Genomic DNA, 18,951 nt, shown 5'->3' on the forward strand with positions numbered 1-18,951 from the left:
GCAAAACCCTTCTGCTCAGACATGTCCCCACCCCACTGAACTGGACAGATAGTTAAGTATTTCTCACTCTTTTGTCCCCCTCATTTTCCCATCACAGAAACTACATTTTTTTAAAATGAGAATTTATTTGTATTCCACGGCTGGAGAACAGGCCCCATTCTCCCATGAATATATCATTTTTTATTTTTTTCGGTATCAGCTATACCATGTCTAATGTCTGTCACAGTAAATATAATGTTTTGGGATCAGAGTCTTGTAACATAAAATTACTATTTTATATATAGCATTTTTTTTCAGAGAAATTGTAGATTTTTTGTTTCTCATGTCAGCTAATCACTCCTTCCACACACACACACACACACAAAAATAGACTAAAATGTTTTTATAAAAATGTATAGATACAATGATTTTTTCCTTCTGGATTAACTTCTATATCCTTTCTAAAATAATTAATTAAATCTGATCCCAAATTAGTTATTTAGTCCTTAATGACAAATGAGTTAATTAGTCCTTAATGACAAGTTTCAGAGTAACAGCCGTGTTAGTCTGTATCCGCAAAAAGAAGAACAGGAGTACTTGTGGCACCTTAGAGACTAACAAATTTATTAGAGCATAAGCTTTCGTGGACTACATCCGAAGAAGTGGGCTGTAGTCCACGAAAGCTTATGCTCTAATAAATTTGTTAGTCTCTAAGGTGCCACAAGTACTCCTGTTCTTCTTTTAGTCCTTAATGAACCCCTGCAGTGCTTAAAATTCAAGGGTGGCAGAATCAAAGCCATAGATTTTGTAGATGGCAACTGCCTCTCATATAACCTGAGAGACAAGGTGGGTGAGATGATATATTTTATTAGATCAGTCTCTGTTGGTGAGAGAGAAAAGCTTTTGAGTCACACAGAGCAATGCTTCAGGTCTATATAACCTGTCACCTCTCATAGATTCATAGATTATAGGACTGGAAGGGACCTCGAGAGGTCATCGAGTCCAGTCCCCTGCCCGCACGGCAGGAATGATGGAAGAGAAAGGGAAAACTGTCCTTGCAGTCCCTCAGTATTTCCTGCCATTTCTGATGGTAGCTTCCTACCATCATTTAAATAAATCAGCAACCTTTTCTGAGCCCCCAGTAGGGTCTGGCTCCTATTCAATCAGAGCCAAGCCCAGTTGCAATTTTGCTGGAGTGGTGGGTCCTACTTTCCCCTGCCTTCTGGAGGCTGCGGGAAGCATTTCCGCCAGAGGGTGGCGCGGCAGAGCCTCTCCCCAAACCTGGACGTAGGTGCAGGAGGAAACCGCCGCCGTTGTCGCTTTGAAAGCCTTGAAAAATAGCCCAATGCTTCGGCTGGGGAGAGCTGCAGCTGGGTGCAGGGCGCTCACCGCGCCGCACCCCCGAGGGGTCGGCGGCCACAGCAAGAGATCCTCGTCTGGGGGGAAGGAGATCATGGTCAATGTGCACGGCGGGGAAAGCAGCGGTGAGTCTAGACCCGCCCCTCCAGTCCCAGGGGAGGGAGAAGTAGAAAGTCCGGTGCTGGCCAGGCAGCTTCCTCCCCTAGAATGGAGGTAGCTGCAGGAGGGAATCAGCTCTCATCCCCTACCTCTCCCCCTGCGCTACTCAAGTCTTGGCCCACAAACATGACTCCGTTTTCCGAGCTACACGAAGGAACTCCGTAGAGGGGCTTTCTCTCCTCCCTACCCCGAAATTGCAGCTGGCAACTAAATCCTCCCCTGAAATGTGCAGACTGAAACCGCGGCTATCCTCCAGGGAAGTTGCAACAATCCAGAAACAGAGAAAACCCCAGCCTACCCTACAAAACACACAGTCCAGTTTAACAGCTGCTAATAATCATGTGCCTGATCATGATCTGACCCTGCCAGGTCTGTATAGGCTGGAGTAAACTGTACAGTAGCCAGATTATAACGAGCATTAGGCCAGCTAGAGACTTGGGCCCCGGCCTTTATTTTAAACCCATTTGGAATGCACTCTGGGCCTATCCACATAGTATGTATGGGCCATATGGGCAGTATGTTGTTCTGTAACAAAGCAGAACCAGGAATATTGTAACAGAACTGTTGTCAAACTGTATGTATTTATTTATAGATGGATAGCAGAGATGGGGCAAAAAACAATTCCCATCTACCACCGAAAAGCAACTATGTTAAAGGATCTGGTTACAACTGGGTAGCTCCTGACCTGTGTCATAGGGACAAAACATATTCCAACTGTCACCTTGAACAGTGCTTAAATCTTGGACTTGGCAAGACTTCAGTGTAATTCAGGAAGTTGGCTGAAACACTTTCAGATCCATCTACTCTATTGGAATGATTTATGTTCTACATATATGTGGTACTAACGACTTGTAACAGGCTCCCGTGATAGGTTAGTTTTTCTATAGTGCAGCTGGAACTTTACTGATTTGTGCTTGGGCTGAAACACCATGTTAAGGTGATTATTCAGGTTGCAAATTTCATAAAGTTCTCTATAATCTTTTTGTCCTACATGGTGTCCTTTATTTGGTCCACAGTTGGCTGACAGGTACAACTACAAAGACCCAACACAGATGGGCACCAGGAAAAGAGCTGGTCAGGAAGCATGCAATGAACTTGGATATAAATAATCTGTTCTCTACATTCATTCAGTTTATTTTTTTTCTGATGTCAGAAATGTACAGTAATAAAGGTCGGATAACCTTAGGGTTAGAGGAGAAGAGTTGCAGGTCAATTTGAGGATAAGGTAAGATTTCCAGGAGTATAACCTCCTTGAAAGCTGCTTATCTTGTTCTGGGATTTGCAAAACAGGTTCTCTAGCTTCTTCTGCAATGTTTTGGTTTTGTACAGTTTTCATAGTGCTAGCTTCCATCGTAGCCCTGTGCCAGCTGTTGCACATGTCTTTATTGCTAGTTGACTTTTCTCTTCCATTTGGTCGATGGTGATATCGCACCAGCCAGCCAGTCACAAAGGCAGTGGCTCAAATGTAAAGATCTTCTAGCAGTGTAGAATATATTAACCTTGTATATTTTATTGTGCATCTTCATGTACAGCAGCAACAGGATCATAGAGCAAATTTGGAGCTGGACAGGACTAGGGAAATTTAGGAGTAAGAGTTCAACCAGGAAAAAAGGAACTGTACACATTCACAACTGTCAGTCGTTGGGAGACAGGAGATCTGGGTTCCATTTTTTGCTCTGCTACAAGTTTGCTGTGTGACCTTGGGCAAGTCAATTCACCTCTCTGCCTCGCTTTCCCTAGCTGTAAAATGGGGATGATACTTCAAAACATCCTGTGATGATGGGGACCTATTCATTCTCACTCATGAGATGCTCAGAGAAGGTGATGAGCACAATAGAAATGCCTGTAAATAAATGAGGAAGTTATTAATGCCCACCCTCACAGAATGTGTGGGGTATTGGAAATGGAACCCATGTCCCCTTTGTGTTCTGCACCAGTGAGAACTTTGGAAATGGCTTCGCTACAGCACATCATTTCTGAGGCTGTTTTTCTTTTAAGAACAGCATGACACGGAGAAGCTGTATGTTAATATTCTACGGACAATGTGTTGCCTTTTTTTTTTTTTTTTTTTGCTGGACTTTGAGAACCTTGAGCAAGGCAAGGCCCCTGATTCTTAAACGAGTGATTACACAACAGGCTTAATTATGAGAAATGGATTTGCATTTTCCAGATGGCTCTGGACAGTGAACCATTACTAATATTGTCCAGTTTGTGCTGTTGTTCTCCTGTAAGCAGTAGGTATGGGAAGAAGGTTTTCTCCATTAAGGAAAATACCTGAACAGCTAATCTAAGCAGGAAGACAGTATGGGGAAAGCAGAACAGCATGCAAAATGGAACTGTTACATGGATCCAGTCTGTTCTTAGGTTTAAAAAAATGCAAAGAACACCTAGAACTGCCAAGTTAGACAAGAGGTCCACTTTTAAGTTAAAGGCTTATTTATCTACATTTTTGCAGTATTATGTAACCTCACATTGATTCTGTAGTGCTGAATTTCACAATGTGGTCTGGCATGTTCCATTTAAAACTCACTCACTTAAGCAGCCTACTTTATATTTTAAAAAATCTTTATACAAAGTCTCAAGAAAGAAGAGTTACAGTACTTGGGGCTATTGTTCTAAGAAGACTTGCCATGTCAAATATAACTTGTATCTTTAAACAAAATGTAACTGAAATTGTCTCTTTTTACTAAAGGAATTGCTGAAATCCTGATGAACAGAGCCCATGCCAGAAATTCACTGGGAAGAGTACTTGTTAATGAAGTAAGTATATCTGCTTCTCTATCTCTAGACTAAATATTGTTTAGAATTGTGATCCGTATCTAAATGTATCCTGTAGAAGTAAAATGGCCATAGTAATTGCAGAAGAGAAAACTGAAGCACCCAATCACTTTGTATTTTGGCATTTTTTTTAATATGTAAGACTTTACACATACTAACTAATTCTCACCACTCTAAAGAGGCTGGAAAATAGGTTAAGTTTAGTTACTCCCATTTTACAGATGGGGACACTGCTACATTTTTGTTGGATGCGCCTTCCAGAGCTGCAGTGTCTCCTTTTCCCCGTATCTTGGGGCATTAGTAGCTCCTGGATATTCATGATCTCAGGTTTCCACTGTCTATCAAAGAGGAAAAACTTAGAGCATGTTGTGTTGCCAGCTAGGGAAAATGAACTCGCAGATCAGAGATGCACCAAAATAAAGAGGCAAGAATTTATTGTTGTTAATCTCCTAATAGGGGAACTTTGAACTATCAAAAATATTTCTGTATAGGGAGCAAGATATGACTGGGTTTTATAACGAACACTAAATTATTCCACTTAAAGAGATGCTGGCATGATTGTTACGGCAAAAAATGTGTGCCTTCAGAATGGTCCCATCTTGCGTACTTTCAGAAGTCTCCCTGGTATTTACTTTTGGCAATCTAATCATTGTTGTATCTAGTACATTATTTTATTTTAATCAAATATACAATTTACTGTTAGTGAATGAACCTGTGCAAATTCACTGTTAGATAACAGCCAGTTGTATATTTGGTTTCCTTAATGTCCATCCTGCAGTAGGACTGGTTTCAAAATCAACAAATAGAAGGGGTCTGGAAGGTATTAGAACTTCACCCCAAAGCAGTTTCCATGTAGGTCCATTGTTTGGGCCTAACAACTTGGGCTGGGTTCAGCTCGATGGTCTAGGCCTACTGAGGTGAGGTACCATGTGTGAGATCCAAGTCTGAGACTAGAGCTATGTCCTTTGTTGCTAGGCCAGCAGGGGCTGGGAATAGTCAAAAGGCAGCTTAGTCCCTGGGGAAAGGAGACTTTGTGTTGGTGATAAGCAACCTTTTTGGTCAAATTGGGGACTGACCTGTTTCAGAGGAAGCCTTGCGCAACTCTGAAGAGGAAGGACAGTCAGGGATGCAGAAAAATCTCTGTGGATGGGATTGAAAAGAGGGGAATCCTAAGAGTTTCAGGAGAGGCTTGTAGAAACCATGTGTGGAGCAAGGATCATCCTTGAGGCTGGCTTTCTAAGAGATCCCTATGCCCACCGAGAACAAGGAAATTAAACTTTTATCAAAATATAGGGGTCTTCAGACATTTAAACATGCATAGTAATTTAGATGCTTGAAACATTCAGTTTTTCTTAACTCCTCTTCTTGATTAAACTCTTAGCTATTCAGAGTTCTAGAAAGTCTCCGTTGTGATGAAAGGATCCGCGTGGTAGTGTTTAAAAGTGAAGTCAAAGGCGTGTTTTGTGCAGGTATGTAACCAATGTTCTGTGACTTGATATTAAAAACAGATCCCTTCAAATTATGTTGTACAGATTAGACTATGCTAAGCAACAGATGTAAAAACAAACTTAAGGAAATCAGTTTGACTTTGTGGGGTAACAAGGAACAAACCATTGCCTTGTCCTGGCTAGGCATATGTAACTCCCTGCTTTAGAAATTGAGACCTCAGCAGGCAGAGCAAGCTACCTCTGAAGACTAGCTCTTCTCTTTATATTACCATTTCTTTCCAGTTAGACCCATGGGCTGCTCACAGGAGGGCCCCTACCCTGCAATTTTGAGATTTAACCTCCTTAGGCATAGGAATTGGTGCTGCTCTAGGAACTGTCTAACAAGACAGCAACAGAGCAGAGCATTCCACAACCATTCTTAAAGCCTGAATGCTTGAATTCCAGGGATGCTGCACCTAAGCTCCAGTAGTCTAGAGAGTTGTCATTCCGCTTTTGAACTTGACTCTCCTGCAGAGTCACATCAAGCACTGCTGCTCAACTGCCTGTTACCTTTTGTCTATCACTGAATTCTTTGTTTTCCTCCACACTTTAGGTGCTGACTTAAAGGAGCGTGCACAAATGAATGATACAGAGGTTGGACACTTTGTTCACAGGCTGAGAAGTTTAATGGATGAAATTGGTAAATGATCAGTTATAAAACATCTATTTCTATATATGCCCACACCGTGGGGGGCAGTCAGTCGTGCTATATCAGGGAAACTTTATAAGGATACCTCCCCTAAAAGGGTAAAACTCATCCATGCAAGAGATGGTTCTTGGGGCCTGGTCCAGACTGCGGAATGAACTTCCATCTAAAGAAACTAAGGACTATCTTCTGCTCCAAGTGCAAGGTGCGCTTCTTGGAGCTACCTTCTCTAAGAGAAATGAGAGCAGCAAATACACTCTCAAAAAAACCCCACTTCATAGCACACACAGCTCTCCCCCAGTGGGAGAGGATATGAAAGAATGAGCCATACATGACAGATGTTAGTCATGTCACTTAATGCATGTTACTGGAAGGTGCTCAGATACTACAGGGATAGGTGTGATACAAGAACCTATATAGAATAGTAAAGGTGCTTGGATCATTGAGTCAATTTCAAGTTGGAATAGCCTCTGAAGATTTTACCTCTTTTTAGACAAGTGTGGATTTGCACAGTCAATTCTCTTCTTGCATTATTCTGTTGTCCCTGGAGGGAGATATTTTAGCTAGATATTTAAAACATGAATCTGACTAGAATATCAATCAAAGTAACAGTAAGAAGAAGATAAATGTATTATCCAAAATACCCGCACCCACATGTGACTTTCATGTTACAAAGCACCAAGCGATGTTTGAGGGAGTGTTGTTGAGTAGTTAGAACCAGGAACTTCAAGATAACACTTCCGGATTTTGTTCCTAACTTTTCTATTCACTCAGTGTGATTTATTTGTTTTTTCTTTGCAAGAGATACTTGACCACTAGGTGCCTTGGTTTCCCCAACTTTAAAATGGGAGAGATACTCACCTAGCTCACAAGTGTTGGGAGACTTACATAATGTTCATAAACATACTAAATGCAGTATGTAATGGTCAGTTGAATTGGATAGCAGTAGGGACTGACCATTTGTAGCCATATAAAATGGAACATGGAGAGTGCCTCAGAGTGTAGAATCTGTTAATTGACTGTTCCATTGTAACACATTAAATGTGAACATCCAGTTATCTCCGTTTCAAGGAGGCAGAGCTTTAGTTTGAGAAAATAAACTTTGTTTTACATTTCAGTGCTTTATAATGTGGAATTATTTTTAAAGAGGAGGAAGGAAAAAAGCACAACTTTTTACCATTTGAAGACCTTTTCCTTGTTCCTTTTGACTTACGGAAATCGTAGCATCATACCAAACTTTGAACATTTGAGATGTAATTACATGAAACACTCAGTGAAAAACTGCTCCTGTAATTAAACTTTCAAATCTGTTTTGTCTTTAATAGCTGCACTGCCTATGCCCACAATAGCTGCAATAGAAGGCTATGCATTGGGTGGGGGATTAGAATTGGCATTAGCGTGTGATCTTCGAATAGCAGGTATGTGCACTGCCAAATATGGGATATTTAAAGTAATCACTGGTTTTAGTTAAACAACATTTGAAAGTAAGCTAAAGGCTGTTTGGTTCCCTTTCTGATAAGCTAATACAGGAACTTGTGTAATGTAGGAAATGAATAGGCACTTGCCTAAAATTTTGGTGACATTTAACTATTTGAGAAAGCTGCATGTCTTTTGTTTAAAAGGGGAAACAATTTTAGATGAGGTATCAATATGAGTTACACTAAAATTCTTTTGGAAGGGGTTAATCTCCTGTTGGTGGTAGGGGTATATGGTTAATGCCCACTAAGAGCAGGTTTATTGGGTGACTGACCAATTCTGGTTTGGTCCAACCTACTTTTAGCAGTGAGGTCCCTGCACATTGATGAGAATAGACCCTTTAGAAAGTACATCAACAGAGGGACTGGGCCATCCCTATGTACTTGCAACTTGCACAAGATCCGAGAGCTGCTATTTCTTTTCAAAACACCTCCATTATCTCAGATCATGTGACAAGTTGAATTATGACAGTTTTACTTTATCACCCAGTGACCTGGTGTGCACAAGTCTGATCTCAGGCTAATTCCAAGCCTAATTCAGACAGAACCAAAACCTCCTCCCCACTTGCATCCATTTCAGGGGTGGGTAACAATCTCTTCTAGAGATTCAGAGTCCAGTGAGGTACTGCAACTTCTTCAGTGCACCCTGCCTTTGGAATAAGTGTCCCCACGTAACTCTCATAGTGCTACCAGATTTCCTTCTTATTGCTTAATATGAAAATGCTTAATATTTCTAGTAAACACAGCATATACATTAATGGGTGAGTGTTTTTTTTTTTTTTTAAGTTAGCAAAATGCTTTATTCCTACCTCCCTTCTGAATCTTCATATCACACCCTTAGCCCCCTTTTTCTGGGGAAAAAAAATGCCAAGTTTCCTGGAAGCAGTCAGCTACAAAGGATATTTAAGTCCAGGCTCCTCATCACCTAATTTGTAGCTGCGGTTGGTTGACTGTAGCACCCATCCTCTCTGGCTACCTGAAGTTAATGTTGTAACCTGGCCCATCTTATTCCTGAAATCTCCCAAAATGGCAGTTTGGTAACTTAATGCTCCTTAAAAGATAAATGTTCTGATTGTACAACAGACACCACAAAGCTGTTTGTCTTAAACAGCTTATGTCTTAAAAAATGCATCAAGAACTAGCATTTGAGGCTGGTCTTCAATTGAGAATGGAGAGTCTAGCTGCAGGATGCCCACATTGAATGAATGCTAAAGATCAACTTTGCACAGAGATCACGTTCCAGCTGGTGCTAAGGTGTTAGATAGGCAGAGAGACTTTTATTCAGCAAAAGCTGGCATGAAAATTTCTCCTCTTTTTGTGGAACAAACGTGTGTGTGTCAGAAAAGTGTTTAGGCCAAAATCCATAGCTCTAGTTTGCTCAGCAAATAGTATGCCCGTCATAAGCAAGTTCGCACAAATCGCAGAATGTGACTAATCACTGCAGTCACACTCATTTTAGTTGCATTTTTGATAGCTTTCAATACAAAATGAGGCATGTTTAGTGTGAAAGGAATTTAGCCACTTGACACCATTGACTCTAGTGGGGTTCATCCACTGGCATTCTCTGAGTGAAAATGATCTTAGTGTAATGTTAACAGCTATGTTCTGTTGTGAGAAAGTAACTTTAAAAAAAAATTTATTTAAAAATAGCTTCATCAGCTAAAATGGGCCTGATTGAGACCACCAGAGGACTTCTTCCAGGTGCAGGTAACCTATCTTCATTAAATCTTCTAATATTTTCACAGCTACATGTGAATTTTACTGTAGGGTACTTGATGAAAATCCTTTTATATACAAAGGAAGTGTTATCTAGTAGCCAGTGCAAGGAGCAGGGAGTCAGAGTTTGTCTGAGCTCTGCTACTGACGTCCTGTGATCTTAGGAAGACCATTTCACCCTTTCATTTTCCCCTTTATACGACATGTGAGTACTTGTTCACTCCACCGAGGTGCTGTGATTTAATGTGTGAAATGTTGAGCTCCTCAGCTGATGGGCTATAGTGCATGGTACTACTAAAACACCATGTTTTTCACATGTATAAACAGGTAAAATATATTTGAGTGGTTTTTGCTATTTGTTTCTCAGAAAACCATAATGTGGTATATTGTCTTAAGGTGGAACCCAACGCCTGCCCCGCTGTATTGGAATAGGTCTTGCTAAGGAACTCATTTTCACTGGCAGACAGATTAATGGACAAGAAGCACTCTCAATAGGATTAGTAAACCACACAGTGCCACAGAACGATGAAGGGGATGCTGCTTACCAGAGAGCATTAACCTTAGCTAAAGAAATTCTCCCTCAGGTCAGTGTTGTTTATTTGGCTCATGTGTTTTGGCTACTTTGTGGAACATGGCTAGCTTCTTACCTCTTTCCATGAAATATTAAAATCTTGGGGGACTTATTTTTCTTAAAGCATCTTCAACCCAATCTCTCTCTTAGCAGATTTAATTAAGTGCAAATGTAGACATCTACTAGCTGACTTGCGGGCACAATCAGACCTCTAGGTGTCATTGCTTACACCAGCAAAAAGGAGGCAAGCTTTGAAAATTAGATCTTTGAAATTAGTGTGAGAAACAGCACTTATTTTTGTTTCCGCTTCATGAACGGGATCTGAATGACTCCAGCAAAATAGCCTTCATCGTCTCCCACTGCATTAGCTGTTGTATTTTACTTCCATTAGGAACGGTAGGAGACAACTAATGGTTCCTTAGCATTAGAACATTCTTATTCTGTGCATCGAACACAACCATCATACACTGTTTGAAATAACAATCTGGGACTGCTCTCTCTAAAGTGGTAGCACTGTACGCATCCAGCCCTAAAAGTGATAACTTTCAATCTGCTGATTTTTGTTTTGCTAATTTGTCTTGCAGTGGTACTTAGCACGACCACTGTTTCAGTGCAAGCTGTGGGTGCTCAGCGCCTCTGACAATCAGGCCCTATATTTAGGCAAGAATGCATATTTAGGCACTCAAGTCTGAAAACTTTGGCTTGAATACTTAAAAGTACATTCTGTTATGAACTGTAGACAGTCTTTGCTTTTTTGGCTATATATAGTATTAGCTTTACTGCAAACTCCTGAAGACAAGAGACTGCCTTTGGAAAAAGCTGGGTGAATAACTGACTTCAGTTTGTTGACAGTTCCAAATAAACCCAAATAAAAATTGTTTTGGGTTAAACTGAAAATTATTTTTCAAAATTTCCAAACAGATTGTCAAAACAATTTAGACTAGATTTTAAAATTTACTTTTTTTAAAAAAAAGTAAAAGTTGAAACATTGTTTTGAAATGTTAAAATGAAAGTTTTTATTTTTAAAGGGGGGGGGGGAGAGGACTTTTTTTTTTTTTTTTTTTTTTTTCAAAGAAAAGACCTAAACATGAATTTAAAAAGTCTTGCTGTTGCCAAACCTTGTTTTCTTTTGCTGAAAACAGTGTGCAAAACATTTTTCCCTGCTCTATTTGGAAGAAAGAATAATATGGACTGTTAGACAGGAAGTCAGACTAGATCACAATGGTCCCTCCTGCCCTTGGAAGCTATGAACTACTGCCTTTTCGTGTACACTGAAGTGACTTCCTTTATCTTTTTTGTTTTAAAGGCTCCCATCGCTGTGAAAATGGGTAAACTGGCAATAAACAGAGGGATAGAGGTAATTTTTTTTCCCCCAAGAGAATGTTTATGAAATGTTCAGTGAGGCAAAAATTTAAGAGCGACTCATAAAACTGCAGTAAAAATGTTTAGAACAGTCATGAAGAAAGTTCTGTAAATGGATTCTAATCCCTGTTTTCAAGAAGGGATCAGTCTCTTTGTAAGTGACTCCTGAGGCATGAACAAAATTAAGGCCTTGGTTACACTTGTGAGTTACTGCGCTGTAAAGCCTCCCCCAGCGCTGTAACTCACTCCCCGTCCACACTGGCAGGGCACCTACAGTGCTGTATCTCCCTGGGTACACCGCTGCAGGTACTCCACCTCCCCAAGAAGCATAAGAGATACAGCGGAGTGGCTGTGACTCACGGGTGTGAGTGTAAACGCTTGCAGCACTGTACTAATCACCTTGTCAAGTGGCCAATCCTCTCCACTGTTGTGACTGGCTGCAGGAATGCGGGCTCCTACCACAGAGAAAAAGCAAACAGTTTGCTCCTCATTTTGAATGAGTGAATGAATGAGCAGGGGGCCGGGAGCTCGGAACTTGCAAAATAGAGTGCGGACGCGCTCCAAAAAGCACTCTCTCTCCCCCCACACTCCACCCCACCCCCATTTTGAAAAGCATGTTGCAGCCCCATGAATGCTGGGATAGCTGCCCATAATGCACCACTCCCAACACAGCTGCAAATGTTGCAAGTGTGGCCACGCCACTGTGCTGTCAGCGTGGACAGACTGCAGCACTTTTCCCTACTCAGCTGTACAAAGACAGGTTTACCTCACAGCACTGTACAGCTGCAAGTGTAGCCAAGGCCTAACAGTTTGGTAGAGCAGGACAGAAGCGACTTTGTCTGCACAAAGTGCAAGCTGGTCTCCATATTGGAGGAGAAGGTTCGAGGGCTGGAGAAACAAGTATCAACTTTGCGTTGCATAAGGGAAAATGAAGATTTCCTGGACAGACGTCAGGAGATGCTTCTACGGCCACAATGTTCTGAAGATTCAGAGCAGGCACAGCAGGGACAGAAGGATTGTGAGGAGGTTTGGCAGCATGTGACCTCCAGAAGAAGAAAGAGGAGCGTCCATGCACCAGCAATGGAGATACAGGTGAGGAATCGTTTCCATGTTCTCTCTACAGGTGCTAATGCGGAGAGTGGACTAGATGGCCCATCTGAGGGAAGGGAGCAGAAGGAGACTCCACCGATTGGAACGCAAAAGATGCACTGTCCTAGGGATGGGGGTTCCACGACCACCACTCCCAAGAGGAGGAGGAGGGTGGTGGTGGTCGGGGACTCCCTCCTCAGGGGGACTGAGTCATCTATCTGCCGCCCTGACCGGGAAAACCGAGAGGTCTGCTGCTTGCCTGGAGCTAGGATACACGATGTGACGGAGAGACTGCCGAGACTCATCAAGCCCTCGGATCGCTACCCCTTCCTGCTTCTCCACGTGGGCACCAATGATACTGCCAAGAATGACCTTGAGCGGATCACTGCAGACTACGTGGCTCTGGGAAGAAGGATAAAGGAGTTTGAGGCGCAAGTGGTGGTCTCGTCCATCCTCCCTGTGCAAGGAAAAGGCCGGGGTAGAGACCGTCGAATCGTGGAAGTCAACGAATGGCTACGCAGGTGGTGTCGGAGAGAAGGCTTTGGATTCTTCGACCATGGGATGGTGTTCCAAGAAGAAGGAGTGCTAGGCAGAGACGGGCTCCACCTAACGAAGAGAGGGAAGAGCATCTTCGCCAGCAGGCTGGCTAACCTAGTGAGGAGGGCTTTAAACTAGGTTCACCGGGGGAAGGAGACCAAAGCCCTGAGGTAAGTGGGGAAATGGGATCCTGGGAGGAAGCACAAGCAGGAGAGCGCAACAGGGGAGGACTCCTGTCTCATGCTGAGAAAGAGGGACGATCGTTGAGTTATCTTAAGTGCCTATACACAAATGCAAGAAGCCTGGGAAACAAGCAGGGAGAACTGGAAGTCCTGGCACAGTCAGGGAACTATGATGTGATTGGAATAACAGAGACTTGGTGGGATAACTCACATGACTGGAGTACTGTCATGGATGGATATAAACTGTTCAGGAAGGACAGGCAGGGCAGAAAAGGTGGGGGAGTTGCGTTGTATGTAAGAGAGGAGTATGACTGCTCAGAGCTCCGGTATGATACTGCAGAAAAACCTGAGAGTCTCTGGATAAAGTTGAGAAGTGTGAGCAACAAGGGTGATGTCGTGGTTGGAGTCTATCGACCACCAGACCAGGGGGATGAGGTGGACGAGGCTTTCTTCTGGCAACTAGCAGAAGTTGCTAGATCACAGGCCCTGGTTCTCATGGGAGACTTTAATCACCCTGATATCTGCTGGGAGAGCAATACAGCGGTGCACAGGCAATCCAGGAAATTTTTGGAAAGTGTAGGGGACAATTTCCTGGTGCAAGTGCTGGAGGAACCAACTAGGGGCAAAGCTTTTCTTGACCTGCTGCTCACAAACAGGGAAGAACTAGTAGGGGAAGCAAAAGTGGATGGGAACCTGGGAGGCAGTGACCATGAGATGGTCGAGTTCAGGATCCTGACACAAGGAAGAAAGGAGAGCAGCAGAATACGGACCCTGGACTTCAGAAAAGCAGACTTTGACTCCCTCAGGGAACAGATGGGCAGGATCCCCTGGGAGAATAACATGAAGGGCAAAGGGGTCCAGGAGAGCTGGCTGTATTTTAAAGAATCCTTATTGAGGTTGCAGGAACAAACCATCCCGATGTGTAGAAAGAATAGTAAATATGGCAGGCGACCAGCTTGGCTAAACAGTGAAATCCTTGCTGATCTTAAACGCAAAAAAGAGGCTTATAAGGAGTGGAAGATTGGACAAATGACCAGGGAGGAGTATAAAAATATTGCTCAGGCGTGCAGGAGTGAAATCAGGAAGGCCAAATCACACTTGGAGTTGCAGTTAGCAAGAGATGTTAAGAGTAACAAGAAGGGTTTCTTCAGGTATGTTAGCAACAAGAAGAAAATCAAGGAAAGTGTGGGCCCCTTACTGAATGAGGGAGGCAACCTAGTGACCGAGGATGTGGAAAAAGCTAATGTACTCAATGATTTTTTTGCCTCTGTCTTCACGCACAAGGTCAGCTCCCAGATTGCTGCACTGGGCAGTACAGCATGGGGAGAAGGTGACCAACCCTCTGTGGAGAAAGAAGTGGTTCGGGACTATTTAGAAAAACTGGACGTGCACAAGTCCATGGGGCCGGATGCGCTGCATCCGAGGGTGCTAAAGGAGTTGGCAGGTGAGATTGCAGAGCCATTAGCCATTATTTTTGAAAACTCATGGCGATCGGGGGAGGTCCCAGATGACTGGAAAAAGGCTAATGTAGTGCCCATCTTTAAAAAAGGGAAGAAGGAGGATCCGGGGAACTACAGGCCAGTCAGCCTCACCTCAGTCCCTGGAAAAATCATGGAGCAGGTCCTCAAGGAATCAATTATGAAACATTTAGAGGACAGGAAAGTGATCAGGAACAGTCAGCATGGATTCACGAAGGGGAAGTCGTGCCTGACTAACCTAATTGCCTTCTATGATGAGATAACTGGCTCTGTGGATGAGGGGAAAGCAGTGGATGTCTTATTTCTTGACTTTAGCAAAGCTTTTGATACTGTTTCCCACAGTATTCTTGCCACTAAGTTAAAGAAGTATGGGCTGGATGAATGGACTGTAAGGTGGATAGAAAGCTGGCTAGATCGTCGGGCTCAACGGGTAGTGATCAATGGCTCCATGTCTAGTTGGCAGCTGGTTTCAAGTGGAGTGCCCCAAGGGTCGGTCCTGGGGCCGGTTTTGTTTAATATCTTTATTAATGATCTGGAGGATGGTGTGGACTGCACTCTCAGCAAGTTTGCAGATGACACTAAACTAGGAGGCGTGGTAGATACACTAGAGGGTAGGGATCGGATACAGAGGGACCTAGACAAATTAGAGGATTGGGCAGAAAAAAACCTGATGAGGTTCAACAAGGACAAGTGCAGAGTCCTGCACTTAGGACGGAAGAATCCCATGCACTGCTACAGACTAGGGACCGAATGGCTAGGTAGCAGTTCTGCTGAAAAGGACCTAGGGGTCACAGTGGACGAGAAGCTGGATATGAGTCAACAGTGTGCTCTTGTTGCCAAGAAGGCTAACGGCATTTTGGGCTGTATAAGTAGGGGCATTGCCAGCAGATCGAGGAACGTGATCGTTCCCCTTTATTCGACATTGGTGAGGCCTCATCTGGAATACTGTGTCCAGTTTTGGGCCCCACACTACAAGAAGGATGTGGAAAAATTGGAAAGAGTCCAGCGGAGGGCAACAAAAATGATTAGGGGTCTGGAGCACATGACTTATGAGGAGAGGCTGAGAGAACTGGGATTGTTTAGTCTCCAGAAGAGAAGAATGAGGGGGGATTTGATAGCAGCCTTCAACTACCTGAAGGGGGGTTCCAAAGAGGATGGAGCTCGGCTGTTCTCAGTGGTGGCAGATGACAGAACAAGGAGCAATGGTCTCAAGTTGCAGTGGGGGAGGTCCAGGTTGGATATCAGGAAAAACTATTTCACTAGGAGGGTGGTGAAACACTGGAATGCGTTACCTAGGGAGGTGGTGGAGTCTCCTTCCTTGGAGGTTTTTAAGGCCCGGCTTGACAAAGCCCTGGCTGGGATGATTTAGCTGGGAATTGGTCCTGCTTTGAGCAGGGGGTTGGACTAGATGACCTCTTGAGGTCCCTTCCAACTCTGATATTCTATGATTCTATGATTCTATGAGCAGGATTCTGACTCCATGTTAGCTGTAAATACTATAACAGTAATGCTAGGATTAGAGTTAGTAATTTAATACTAACTCTGACCTTTAATCATGGAAAATACTCAAAAGGGTACTGCAGTTTAAATGCTGTGTACTTCAGAGATCACTTTTTCTCTTCAGGTGGATATTGCATCGGGGATGGCTATTGAGGGAATGTGTTATGCACAGGTATGTTATCTTTTTTTTAAAAAATCACATTGTACATTTCCTAAATACTGTAATAGCCTCAACTTCCATGAGATAAGAAGTTTAATGGTTAAAACTCATACAAACATTTGAAACTTACTGACGTCCCTTAGTGCTTGTCTATATTGTAGCTATTGTAGAATAACTATCCTGCAATAACCTCATCTATGGACACACTTACTCTGAATCAGTTCAACTAATTCAGAAGTGGATTAATCTTAAATCACAAAAAGGCATACTTACTCTGGAATAAGTGTCCATGCCATCTTTCCAGAATAACTGTTCTGTTTTAAATTCACACCCTGACTTATTCCACAATAACTTTCTTGTATAGGCAAGCCCTTAATGGGAAGGTAAAACTTAAATCCATGTTTAACAGGGTTCCTATGAATGCTAGTTGGACTCCTGCACCTGCCTCAGACTGAACTTGGTCTATCAAGGCCCTTACTTGATCTTACTGAATAAAAATTGCATGTTTTACTAGATTTAGCCCTGTGTACCCAGGTATACAATTTCTAGCATGGGCCCTTACATTGTGATGGTTTGGGGGCTGGTTGAATTGGACACTAGATTCCTGGTGTACTGTATGTATCGAAGGTTTTCTGGTTAGGTTGAAAACCATATTTCAGGAGCATGCAAGACTTCTCTTCCAGTGGAATATTTTCTTTGTATCCTCAAAATGAGTTATTTTGGGCTTATGGATCTTACTGTACATAATGGAGGACAGTGCCATTAAATTCAATGGCATTGTCCATTGGACTGCATCAAGTGCTCACGTGCTATGCCCTACTCTGAAAGTTATTTAAACTTTTCCTCCTTGTAAGATGTGGCAGTTGACCACCTTACTTCTGAGATGTTGATTTAATATCCATAAAAGCTTTTACTTCTTAGTATATTGACAGTGATTTTAATTCAGTATTGGCCACCTAACTTTACAAAATAAACTGCTTTTTTTATTGTAATGCAGAATATTCCTACAAGAGACCGCCAAGAAGGGATGGCTGCCTTCAGAGAGAAACGTCCACCCCAGTTTATTGGGGAATAGCCCTCCAAGGATTTCCTTATTCCAGGGCATGAGTCTTTAGGAAGTAAAATGGAGGTGCACAACCTTAAACTTAATGGAAATTGTTAAATATTAAATTCTACAATCTTAATTCTTTACCATGGACACTGCTACATTCCTGGACACTCCATAGGAGACAGTTTTACAAGGATAATTAAGGTATTGAACAGTTTCATTAAACCAAAACCAGGGTTTTTTAGACTGGTAAAGCTATAATGACTAAAGTCATAGGGGAGACTGGGGTTGTATATTAAGCTGTCAGGAGAGACTTTTGCTATTAGTCTAAATCCAGAACAGGTTCACAGTGAATGAAAGGCCAGTACAGTGGTCCAGCTGAAAGAATTTGGCCTCAGTTCATTTTAAGTGGGCACTATACCTGCTTGTAACTACAACAGATAGGCCAAATGGATAAACAAGTTTAATGCCCGAACTAGCCTCTTATACCTAGTACATGGAGGTATTCAGGCCTGAAAGGGAAAGCATAGATTGCTGTTGGTCATGGGATCTGACCTAAATTAATTTCAGAACTCATTACCAATTTTTGGAATGCAAAAGTTACTTTGTTTCCTCTTTGTATTGTATGAAAACCACAAATAAACTCTGTGCCTTAATTTTTTGTGTGGTTTGCTGTGACGCACTTGGTGCTAGCAAGGACCAGTAACTTGCTGTAATATTATAACCAGAAGTTTCCATGAAAATACTTCCTTTTTTTTAAACAAAATATTTTCACTAACATTTTTCTATTTTAAAAAATATCAACTTGGCAGGGGCAGTACTTGAAACTACTTTACTCAGTTTGAAATTGCCAACTAGAAATATAGTGTACACATGTCACTAAATTCTAGGAATGAGACAAGAGCTGGAATACATAGTTAATAGGCAACTAGCTACAAGGCTTTAAAAAAAAAAAAAAAAAAACACAGTTCACAAATTGATAGTTCCCTGGTTCCTAGGTAGGTGTTTGAAATTGCTACAATAGCTTCTAGGAGCAGATCTCTGGAATTTTAAAAACTGTGCCCCCAAATAAGTTTGTTTAAAGACTCTTAACAATTGCAAGACTTCAATAATTTCAATTAAATCAGTTAAAGAATGCCCTATACTACCAATGCTGCAATACTTAAATTTCTAACAATTTGAAAATGAAAGTTGATTCACCTGAAATAAACAGTGAGACAAGTAAATCTGATAAAATTCACTTAACTACCTTAGATAAAGATAAACATGTAAAACATCCAGCATCACCATTTAAGTGTGATGGATTTTTACTGTACTTTGATGTGAATTTAAAAAAAAAAAAAGGGAGGGTATGGGGGGGAGTTGAGTTGATTAAGGGAAGGGAAACCACACTGGAATTTCCCAGTACTCAGACAGTGCAAAACA

At 42.2% G+C, this 18,951-nt stretch overlaps 1 protein-coding gene across 3 annotated transcripts; it reads left to right on the forward strand.

The window, feature by feature from the left end:
• Positions 1-1,222: 1,222 nt before the first annotated feature.
• ECHDC2 (enoyl-CoA hydratase domain containing 2) lies at positions 1,223-18,182 on the forward strand. 3 transcript variants are annotated; one of them, XM_054037192.1, is made up of 11 exons: positions 1,376-1,463; positions 2,651-2,722; positions 4,190-4,257; positions 5,657-5,744; positions 6,316-6,402; positions 7,734-7,826; positions 9,534-9,590; positions 9,996-10,183; positions 11,477-11,527; positions 16,443-16,490; positions 17,476-18,182. In XM_054037192.1, the coding sequence occupies exons 3-11, from the start codon at positions 4,207-4,209 to the stop codon at positions 17,551-17,553; spliced, it is 741 nt and encodes a 246-aa protein (XP_053893167.1). In that variant the 5' UTR covers positions 1,376-1,463; positions 2,651-2,722; positions 4,190-4,206; the 3' UTR covers positions 17,554-18,182. The 3 variants fall into 3 exon arrangements, with proteins under 3 accessions (XP_053893166.1, XP_053893165.1, XP_053893167.1); XM_054037190.1 differs by lacking the exon at positions 2,651-2,722 and having other exon boundaries at positions 1,224-1,463; XM_054037191.1 differs by lacking the exons at positions 2,651-2,722; positions 9,534-9,590 and having other exon boundaries at positions 1,223-1,463.
• The last annotated feature ends 769 nt before the right edge of the window (positions 18,183-18,951 follow it).

The sequence above is a fragment of the Malaclemys terrapin genome, chromosome 8, assembly GCF_027887155.1.
Source record: "Malaclemys terrapin pileata isolate rMalTer1 chromosome 8, rMalTer1.hap1, whole genome shotgun sequence".
Taxonomy (NCBI): Eukaryota; Metazoa; Chordata; order Testudines; family Emydidae; genus Malaclemys; species Malaclemys terrapin.

Bases quoted from the DNA above. Each gene is read 5' to 3' on its own strand.
- ECHDC2 (XM_054037190.1), top strand. From the start codon at position 1,325: ATGCTTCGGCTGGGGAGAGCTGCAGCTGGGTGCAGGGCGCTCACCGCG. The intron at 9,591-9,995 runs GTAACCTATCTT...TATTGTCTTAAG, and splicing joins AGGACTTCTTCCAGGTGCAG to GTGGAACCCAACGCCTGCCC. The intron at 10,184-11,476 runs GTCAGTGTTGTT...TTTGTTTTAAAG, and splicing joins CTAAAGAAATTCTCCCTCAG to GCTCCCATCGCTGTGAAAAT.